The following is a 10944-nucleotide window of genomic DNA, read 5'->3' on the forward strand; positions in this document are numbered from 1 at the left end:
ATGCTGATGGGTGAGGGTGGGGGTAGGGTCTTTTTTTTTTTTATTAATAGTCAAGGGTATTTTTGTCCAAAAATTCGGGAAAGGATGATTTTAAAGTGTTTCTGAACGTTCGGGATGATTTTAATAGCAAAAAAACGTCGGGGACGAATTTGATTTTCGCCACTTACCTTAGGGACGATTTCAGTACTTAACCCTTTTTTTTATTATTACCTTCAAAACGACGCCATTTAGTAGTTTAATATCTAAACCAAAAACCGCCAAAAAACCGGACGGTTCTCCCGGTTCACCGGTTAACCGCCAGTTCGACCGATTTTCTCACCGGTTTTTTGCCAGGCGATTTCTGACCTTACCCAAACCGGCTAGGTGACCGATTTTCGGTTTTTCCGATTGAACCGGCCGATCCGGTTCAGTTTTCAGAACCATGATTAAACTACTAAACGGCGTCGTTTTGAAGGTAATAATAATAATAAAAAAAAACTAAACGCAACGAAGTGACGAACCCTAATCCTAATCTCAGTCTCACACTCTCACAATCACAAGAGAAAGCACAACACCACGGGCAGAAGAGAAAGCACCCACGGGCCACGATCGAGCAGCCCCTCTTCGCCGTCGCATAGCCACCACCATCGCCACCGCATCCCACAGCCCCTCTTCGTACTTCGTTGCCGTTACTCGCCGCCGGTAATACTCTGTTATTATTCGTTTGCGCCTTCCACCTCGCGGCCTTCTGATTTTCTATGCTTGATTTTATGATTTATTAGCTTGCGATTTGTTCATGATTTGTTATCTGTGCTTGATTTTATAATTTTTCTGTTCATGATTTGTTATCTGTGTTCATGTTTTGTTATCTGGATTCATGATTTGGTATCTGTTCATGATTTGTTATCTGGATTCATAATGAGGTCATCAGAAAAATTCTGTTTGAGTTGCTGTTCATGATTTGGTATCTGTTCATGATGAAATGAGTTGCTGCTTCATGTTTATCTGTATTACATGGTTTTCTGAAGTTATTTTCTGGTCTTTTTTCAACAACTGCATCTCAAATATCTAGTTCATCATCAACTCCACCTCTACCAACTCCATCTTTCATAATCCCTCAACTTACATAGTAGTTATTTAATCGAATAAATGACCATTTGTACCCATGAGAGATGAAAACGCTGACATTTGTACCCATGAAAGCTCGAAACTAATCTTGTACCCATGATAGATGCTGTCCGTGTGACAAAAGTGTCCTGACTTGGATCTGAGCTTGGTTCGTGGGTTTCCGAACCTACGTGGCACTCTCACCCCCCCAAAGCCATATCTGAGCCAACCATTCACCATCATCATCTTCATCTTCTTCACCATCATCCCCATCCCTTACTGTCTCTTCCCAGCCACCATAACCTCCATCACCATCACCTCAGCACCGCCACAGCCACCTCCCTTCACCACAACCTTCGACGACAACCCACACCGCCGCGCCCCTTTCTCTTCTTCTTCCCCTCTTCTCACCTCCACTGAGCCCAGAAACCACAGCGTCAGCTCCTCCTCTCCACCAAAGCCCAGAGCAGCAGTGGCCACCTTCTCCATTCCTGGGTCTCCTCTCGTCTGCCACCAAACAGCCGCGACACGCAACCTTCTCCGCAGCGTCCTTACGGCGTTCCAACCCGTCACCACTCCCCTGTCCGAACCCTAGCTCCGCCAACCATCACCGTCGGCCTCTACGAGCCACCGCAACCCTCTTCCCTTTTCTCCTCTTTGCGTGTTCTCTGTCTTCCTCAGCCACACCAACGAACCGGCCACCTTCTCCTCCCTCTCTCTCACTGGCCGAACTGCCGCGCCGTCGACGAGCCACAGCGACACCGACGATGAGCCCCTTTCCCCCTTTCTTCTTCCTTCTCTGTCATCCCGTCTCACCATCGCGAACCAGCCTAGCACCGTCGCGATTCCAGCCCCGTTTCCCGTTCTCCCATGGAACGACCAGAATAGGGTGCAGCCCCTGTGTCTTCCATCCCCTCCGTTTTCCCTCTGTTTCTTTCATTGTATTGCTTTTAGTTCATTTTGCTTAATTTGGTTAGTTAGAAATGCATGTTAGTTGCTTAGGTTGTTAGATAATCTGAGCTGGATAGTGGATTTAGGTTTATTTTGATTCATGCTGCTGTTTGAAAATTTTGTTGTTTTGATTCATGCTGCTGGGAGCTTTGGGGGAGGTAGGGTTCGGACAGGGGAGTGGTGACGGGTTGGAACGCCGTAAGGACGCTGCGGAGAAGGTTGGGTGTCGTGGCTGTTTGGTGGAGAGGAGGAGCTAGCGCTGTGGTTTCTGGGCTCAGCGGAGGTGAGAAGAGGGGAAGAAGAGAAAGGGGCGCGGCGGTGTGGGTTGTCGCCGGAGGTTGTGGTGAAGGGAGGTGGCTGTGGCGGTGCTGTGGTGATGGTGATGGAGGTTATGGTGGCTGGGAAGAGACAGTGATGGATGGGGATGATGGTGAAGAAGATGAAGATGATGATGGTGAATGGTTGGCTCAGATATGGTTTTGGGGGAGGGGGGGTGGGAGTGCCATGTAGGTTCGAAAACCCACGAACCAAGCTCAGATCCAAGTTAGGGCACTTTTGTCACACGACAGCATCTATCATGGGTACAAGATTAGTTTCGAGCTTTCATGGGTACAAATGTCAGCGTTTTCGTCTCTCATGGGTACAAATGGTCATTTATTCTTCTTTAATCTCTGGCAGACCCAAATTGATACCCAGACACAGAAATATCGCATGATGTTACTCTAAATCCTACAAGTTTGATCTCTTGTTCTAAATATTCAGGTCTAGATCAATTCTTGTAGAAAATGGAATAAGTTTGACTATTAAACAAATTGGTAACTCTTTTTTTTATGGCAAAGATTCAAAACTTACAGAAATTAATTCATACTCCTGATATAGTAAAAAAATCTAATTATTGTTTCTATATTTACCGAAGGTAACAAAGTCATTTTTGAATTCTATGCTTATGAATTTATATATTTAAAATTATTTTTAGGTTTTTTAATAATTTTATTTAATATTTAATTAAACCGGTTGAACCCCGGTCGAACTAGTGAACCATTGAACCAGTGACCTCACCGGTTTATTGACCGGTCCGGTTCTCGCAACCTTGGTTATAACTCATGCCGGCATAAAAGTGTCAACATCAAAAAAGAAATAAGAGAGAATATCTAAGTGGTTAAGTGCTATCCTATTGCAATATTGCTAGTAATATGATATACGCGAAAACTTAGGTACAGTTGTTTTCATGTGAAATTGATAATCGAGAATCGTTAGATGATTTGACAGATTTGACTAAATTATCATCTAACGGTTATTAACTATCAACTTCAAATGAAAACAACTGCATGTGAATTTGTACCTATGATATAATACAGCAAAGATAGTTAACTAACCTTTACACTGAAAAGAACACTGCCATCAGAAACCTGTTCACCAACTTTAGCTTTAAGCCCATGCACAAAACCAGATGATGGTGCCTTTACAACATGCTACAGAAAGTACAAAAACGAGTTACTAAATGAAGATTGAAGAAAGGAGTCTTTAAGGGTGTGTTTGGTTGGAGGGTAAAATTGAGTTGAAATTTTTTATAGACGAATTCCATGTGTAAAAATACACATGGATGATGGAACTTATTGATTGAAAATTTTTACCCCATTTTTTATCTGCCAACTAAACATGTCCTTAAGGAGCAACAGCACATACCTCCATCTTCATTGCTTCTAACACTATGACAGGTTGTCCCTCCTCGACTCTTGTCTTGTCGTTCACTAAAACCTTAACCACCAAGCCTGCCATGGGTGCCACTACAGTCCCTTGAGGGTGGGCTGATGTCTCAAATTTGGGTTTATGTTGGGACTCTTCGTCCTCGGACAAATCAAGACCTAGCTTCTCTCTAAAATAATGATGATGGGACCCTTGCCAAATATGGATATGCCTTATTTGGTCCTTAACCGCAAGAGAAGGAATATATCAGCTTTATTATTGTCATCAATCTTATCTACGTTCACTAAAAAATTGCACACAGAGGAAGACATTTACCTTTGTGTAAACAGCTATATTGACATCATTGGTTACACCATCAGCTTCAACTCTAAAAGAGTGTTGTTTCACATATGTTGCTTTAACTTCATGAACAGGAGATCCATCTTCTGTCTGGAAGTATGCACTCTCATCTTTAGTCAAAACTTCAAAATCAGGCTACTTGCAATATTATAGAACAAAAAATAAAGGCTGGCTGGTGCATGAGGCTCCAGCATAGTTGAGCTTGAACAAACAAAGGTAGCTGCAACGATTTTGAGGTCACATGGTAGCAATTTTACCGTTGCGCCAAGGCTCGCCAAAAGAACTTGTGAAATACGCAAAAAAGAAGAAAGAAAACTATTTGATGCTATACTTAGATGTTACCTCAATCAGATATTTTCCGTCAGCCTGATGAGTGATGGTAAGCTTCAAGATCTTTGAGATACCACTACCATATTCGTTATCCCACTCAAGTTCCATTGTACGCTTAGCTTGATGGTGGACTCTAAAAGGTGGAGAAGCATACCATATAGGGTGCAAGCTGCCGCCGCCTGAACAGTGACAGTTGTAAATATCAAGGGAACTTACAAAACCAACTTTGAATATTACACAGCAGGAGTGAAATAATTTACCAGGAGGGTTTCTTGCTAATGTGAAATGTTCTTTCTCAATGAGACATGCAGCCACAAGTGATGCACTGAGTCTGGCAGCTTCATATGCTTCTTTTGAATTGGTAGAATCAACAAAGAGGTCATCTTTGTAGTTTTCAATGAAATGAGTCTCCACATTGCCACTTTCAAATGCCTGGTGATTCGCTAGCTTTTGAAGAAAGTTGATATTGGTTGGTAAACCTGCAACCTGTAGAATAAGATGTTATATTAGCAAATTAAAGATGGAGTCAATTTATAACTATTTGAAGTTTCTTCTCAAAGGTGACAAATGAAAATTTTCTAAGTTTTACACAGGTTTACACATTCTATATCACCCCACCCTTGTTACCAAAGATAACATATAGAAGATCTTAAATGTGTAAGTCACATAGCATCTAAATAGAAAAATGTTTAATTTACTGAGAAAGTCACAATAACAATCATAATAACTTAACAGCTCACTATAGCAAAGGAACTATGGAAACTAGTCTACCTGAAACTTAGACAAACAATCCTTCAGTTTGACCAAGGCTGCAGCACGATTTTGTTCCCACACCACAAGCTTAGCAATCATTGGATCATAGTGCATGCTAACAGTGTCTCCTTCTTTAACTCCAGTCTCCACCCGGACTGCCGAAATGGCAGATTTCAGAAATATTTTGAAAATAAAAAGGTCCACAAATCTATCTTGAAGTTATGTGTTCTTCCAAAAGAAGAAAGTCAGCAATAACCAAATCCACCATAAATAAATTACTTGCTAATTTTATGTAACTGACCAGCAGATGAGTCTGGAACGTGATAATGATGCAGAACACCAGTGGCTGGAAGAAAACCCTTTGGAACATTTTCAGCATAGATTCGAGCTTCAAAGGCATGACCTGACATCAAAATAGAATTGTACTAAGAGAAACTTAAAGTCTCTGTATGAGAGACGGAAGTTCTCACATGCTCATTCTTGCACGGGTGTAATTAATAATTGACAAGCTCAAAATGATTAGATGTGTTGGCTTATAACAATTGCCAAAATGTTACAGATTTTCACACTAGAAATATGTTCATTTTGCTTTGGTATTGGTAAAACTTAAGAGGATGTCATGAACTTCTCCAGATATTGTTCATTAATAGTTGCAACCTGATATGAAAAGAAGAATCACCTAAAATAGGTATTTGTGATTGACTCAACGGAAGGACTTCTCCATTGGCAACATGGATTTGCCATTCGACAAGATCTTGACCAACAATCATCTCGGTGACAGGATGCTCAACCTGGACACATGTCCCGGGTTATACTTTTGTAAGACATAATCTTGGGAGCAAAGGACAATAGAAATTAATCCAATCACCTGAAGACGGGTATTCATCTCCATAAAGTAAAACTGACCAGAGACTGTATCAACTATAAACTCCACAGTCCCAGCATTGTAATAATTAACTGCCTTCAGGCATCAGAGAGAAACCACTTAATCAATATATGATATTGAACGAAATGCAGATCTAAATATGGCATAAAAATGAAATGGCTAGCCATCTCAAAAAATGTTTCAATAACATACTTGTTATATTTCTCTAAAGGTTTTCATCTTCAGCAGAAGTCATTGACCCAGTGCCTTCCGATTATTAAAATCTCGATAAAGCTAAACCATAGTGGATAAGAAAAACAGTTTTACCTTTGCTGCAGAAACAGCAGCTTCTCCCAAGTGTGCACGAAAATCAGTAGAAACATTTGGCTGCACATACATTGTTACAAGTTGACAATGAGAACATTGAGATGTGTATGTTGTTATTTTTTAGGGAATTTTAAACAAGCCTTACGGCTGGAGCTTCTTCAATTATCTTTTGATGTCTTCTCTGCACACTGCAATCTCTCTCATATAAATGCACAACATTCCCATGCTTGTCTCCAAATATCTACAATGTCAAACAGAAAAGTATTGATAATAAACTTGAATTCCATTATGCCAATAAAGTTCTTTGTTATTAGTGACCACTAGTGTAATTCCATTATGCCAATAAAGTTCTTAATTAGTGAAAACATACTCTCATCAGTGAAAAAACATTTACTATGAAGCAGCTTTGAGTTTTCATAAGAAAGAATAAGCATTCAATGAGGACTCCAAGAGAAATGTTCCAAGAGAAATGTGAACCTGGGGCTAAAATGGCAGTATAAATACCTGGACTTCTATGTGCCTTGGCCGTGTGATATACTTCTCTAGTAATATCGTGTTGACGCCAAAGGAAGCAGCAGCTTCACGTTGTGCTGCTAAGAATGATTCAACAAATTCATCTGGAGTATGCACAATCCTCATACCCTACAATATTCACATATTCCAAATTTCATAAGTGAGATTATAATGCTCATAAGTGATAAGTGACAAAGATTCTCTTAATAATCAATTTCTCATCTGCTTTCACCATAAAATAATCCTGTAATTCTTACATTAAATTTTTAAATTTCAAACATGCAGAAAAATTAAATAACTTCTATGATATGTATTCAGTTATCACCTATCAAAAGAAATAAGATGACTAAGGTCCATGGTATCATAATTACAGCATGAAATCTCAACCTCTATCCTATGGAAGCTTTATTTTTTTTTTTAAATTTCATAGCTAGCGCAATCTATTTGAGAATCATATAACATGGCAAAAATCCCAATGGAATAGACTACATTCTTTTGGCAGCATATTTTACAAATAAGGCAAACATGTCCATTACACAAAGCAAATAGACTCGGAAAGAAAGATGATAGGCAATGCACCCCTGCATCAAGAATTACAAAATGTAATAACTTGTATGAGAATAAATATCAAGTTACCATCCACCTTTCCTCCACCTCCATGGGTTGGCTTTATCAAGATTGGATACCCTATTTTGTCAGCTTCCAACTTCATTTTATCAATGTCTTGTTCGTTTCCGTGATATCCAGGCACAAGGGGTACCCCAGCAGCCCCCATTATTCTCTTTGATGCACTGATGGATGTATAAAAACATTGATAAGATGAAGAAGCTCTATAATATATCTCAGACAGTTTTATATCTCAAATAGATAGAAAGGTTAAAGGTTAAGCATGCTGAATTGACTCTCTACTCTAGTCTTGGTCAAGCCAAGGCAGACTTGAAACATTCTCTACTTGATGAGAGGGGAAGAAGGCAATTCTTGAAAATCTAAAGAAATCATTTTGTCATTCTATCTCTAAGCGCATCTATACCTCGATTACAACATATAAAAACACTAGCCTGGCAAGGGTTTCAATATCATATTCTTTGGCCAATTGAAAGTCACTTGGATGAAAAGTATACAAGCATTAACTAATATTTATCCTTTACCAATATGAGTGCAATAGTTATTAGGTAGCATAAGAATGCACAAGGCCGTGAGTTTCAACATAAACCATATTCCCATCTTCATAAATGTAGCATTGATTCAAACAATGAAAGAATGATTGGAAGGTAATCAGCACTGTATTATACCTCTTGTCACCCATATCCCGTATGGCAGACGCAGGAGGGCCTATAAATGTAAGACCCTTATCTTCACAAAGCTGCGCAAAATCGGCACTTTCGGACAAGAATCCATATCCAGGGTGAACAGCCTAATCACCAAAATGAACAAACCATTATGGATTGCAGAAAATGTGAAGTTTCATATTTATGGATTGGTAGTACTAGTAGCTTCAGCACAACCAAAAAACAGAAGACATGAGTCATCCTCTTCCACTACTTACATATCCTGTCAGAAATTCATGCCCAGTTACAAAAGAGCCATATAACAGTGGTTAGTACTTTGTAGTGCACGCTAGCACCACCTTTCTGAGTCAAAACCACACTTATGCAGTGAAAGTGCATACAATTAAAATTCAAATTTCAAAGATTATCTCTTATTAATTTCACTGTATCATAGATGCCTGGATAAACTAAATTAAGACAATATCAATAATGACTCTTAAGCTTTATAATTTTGATTAAAAAAATTATCTAAGAATTCTTATTTCATTTGAATAAATAATCATATCAATATACTATCAAACATAAGTCAAACACAGTTTACTGACACTGACTTAGCACTACAAGATCATAATTCATATTGACTCTATAAAATTCCTTCTCGCGTCAACATTTATTTTCTTAAAAAAATAAAAAATAATAAGGGCTGAATTTATTTTTATTTTATTTTATTTTATTTTTTCTCTAAAAGTGAAAGGGGGAAGGACTAAGGAGGAGGCAGTTAACCTGGGCACCGGACCGAAGGGCAGCATCAACAATAGTGGGCCCATTGAGGTAGCTGAAACGGGCCTGGGCCGGGCCCACCCGAAAAGCCTCGTCGGCTTTGGTAACATGTAGGGCATCCTTATCGGCGTCGCTGTAAATGGCAACGGTTCGAATCCCGAGCCTCTTAGCTGTCCTAATGATCCTGCAGGCTATTTCGCCTCTGTTGGCTATCAGAACCTTCTCGATGCGCTTCGAACGAGAAGAAGGTTCTAGAACATAGCGGGATGAAGTTGAAGAGGAAGAGAACGTTCGCGTGGTGATGAGGTGGAAGGAGGAGGGGATTGTGGTTGTTGTGGCGAGCTTTCTGCGGAGGAAGATGAAGGAAGCCATGGATGCCATGGTTTGAGCTTCAAAATTGAAATTGGAGAAATCAAATGTGGAAGAAGATGAAGAACATGAATATGATCCAATCTTGTAAGAACTCAAGAAGAAGAAGGAGCAGAAGAAGAAGAACTGCAATGATAGGTATTCTATGTTTTAACTAAAATTTTCTTGTCGTCTCTATTTTCAATTAAATCTCCAATCACTAAATCACACCCTCTTTGTTATTATTCATGTAATTTTAAATTAAGATGAAAGTTTATCAGTTTTCATACAATAACCATTTTACATTAATTTTTGTATATAAATCCTTAACACACTTAAATACTTGATTTGTATTGTACCAAAAGAAATAAAGAAAAATAAATAAATAAAAGAAAATAGTATGAGAAAATATTGGTGAGGATATGTGTGTAGTGGTGTCCCAGTAGTATGGGCAAACGTGTTGAGATGATAAGGGTGCTGTGCTGTAAATGATAATTGATTATGGATAATGTTATTAAAAAATTAAAAAATAATTATTATAATCCTTTTGGAGCTTGGTATACTTGTCTACGGATTTGGATCCTCTAAAGTTTGAATTTCACTTTAGAGAGTAAAGTGTGATCTCTCACCATTGATTTTATAGGTGAGACCAATAATAAATATAAAAGATTCACATAATATTTTACAAATACTTAAAATTTTGATAGGTATTGTAACGTTCTCACAAAATAACTTATCAATGTTATAGATGTTGCATTGTTTATGGTTAAAGCTAAGAGTGTCTATGGATCGGATCGTATCCGCAGATCCCCAGTAAATATCCGCATCCGATCCGAAAATTGTGGATACAATCCGATCCGCAAATTGATCGGATCAAATCCGATCCGATCCGCACCCTTTGCGGATCAGATCGCGGATATCTGCTCTACATCCGCGTATTCGATCCGCGGATCCGCAGATCCGTACAATAATAATTAAAAAATAAATAAATATATATATATTTGGTATTATATTTACTTGTTTGTATATTTTTGATGAAAATTCTTGACATAAAGCAAATCTTCCATTTTTGACTTCCACAAATCATAATTAGGACCATTAAGAGTGATCATCCTACTAGTATTAGTATTAGCTTCCATTGTTCACAAAATCACAAGCCCAGAAAAATACCAACAAGCTCTGATGCCAGTATGAAAAGAGCCTAGCAGCGGAAATGACACAAATGTCCAACACAAGAACAATATGGAAACACTCACAACACAATATGGCAGCAACTATAACAAGCAAATATAGCAAGTAAAGCAATAATAAGAACACACCGAGATTTTAACGTGGAAAACCCCCTCAGTGTGAGAGGTAAAAACCACGAGTCGTCCAGACTAATGAAATAGCTCCACTATAATCGAATGAGGTACAAGAGAGTCTCAAACAAAGCACAAAAATGTGCATATAACCAGCCAAAACATCAAAGTACTAAAGCTCACAAATTGAAAGCAAGAAGATGAAATATACCCAAAAAACAGAACTGCTGTCGAAGCCAATTTCTCCCTCTTCAGACCTCCAATTAAAATCTTCACCGTCCAGGATGAAGAACAAGATGTGAAGAATCTACAGTTCAAATTTTACGTCGATCCAACGGTGAAAAAATGAGAAACTGCCGTTCCAAAATTGCTGCTC

The 10944-nt window shown here is 38.8% G+C and overlaps 1 protein-coding gene across 3 annotated transcripts in view; it reads right to left on the minus strand.

Moving 5' to 3' along the window:
- The window catches only part of LOC107624929 (methylcrotonoyl-CoA carboxylase subunit alpha, mitochondrial), a 17554-nt gene extending 8120 nt beyond the window's left edge, over positions 1-9434 (minus strand). Inside the window, exons 1-15 of one of the 3 annotated variants that reach the window (XM_016327415.2) lie at positions 8923-9434; positions 8164-8285; positions 7515-7662; positions 6863-7000; positions 6504-6599; positions 6359-6418; positions 6035-6127; positions 5846-5957; positions 5468-5569; positions 5185-5321; positions 4674-4899; positions 4426-4592; positions 4060-4173; positions 3724-3966; positions 3414-3509 (exon numbers count right to left, since the gene is read on the minus strand). In XM_016327415.2, coding sequence (XP_016182901.1) covers positions 3414-3509; positions 3724-3966; positions 4060-4173; positions 4426-4592; positions 4674-4899; positions 5185-5321; positions 5468-5569; positions 5846-5957; positions 6035-6127; positions 6359-6418; positions 6504-6599; positions 6863-7000; positions 7515-7662; positions 8164-8285; positions 8923-9300 — 2232 coding nt within the window. In that variant the 5' untranslated portion in view covers positions 9301-9434. The other 2 variants (XM_021115502.1, XM_021115501.1) reach the window with 2 other exon arrangements.

Source organism: Arachis ipaensis, chromosome B02 (assembly GCF_000816755.2).
Source record: "Arachis ipaensis cultivar K30076 chromosome B02, Araip1.1, whole genome shotgun sequence".
In the NCBI taxonomy this organism is placed as follows: domain Eukaryota; kingdom Viridiplantae; phylum Streptophyta; class Magnoliopsida; order Fabales; family Fabaceae; genus Arachis; species Arachis ipaensis.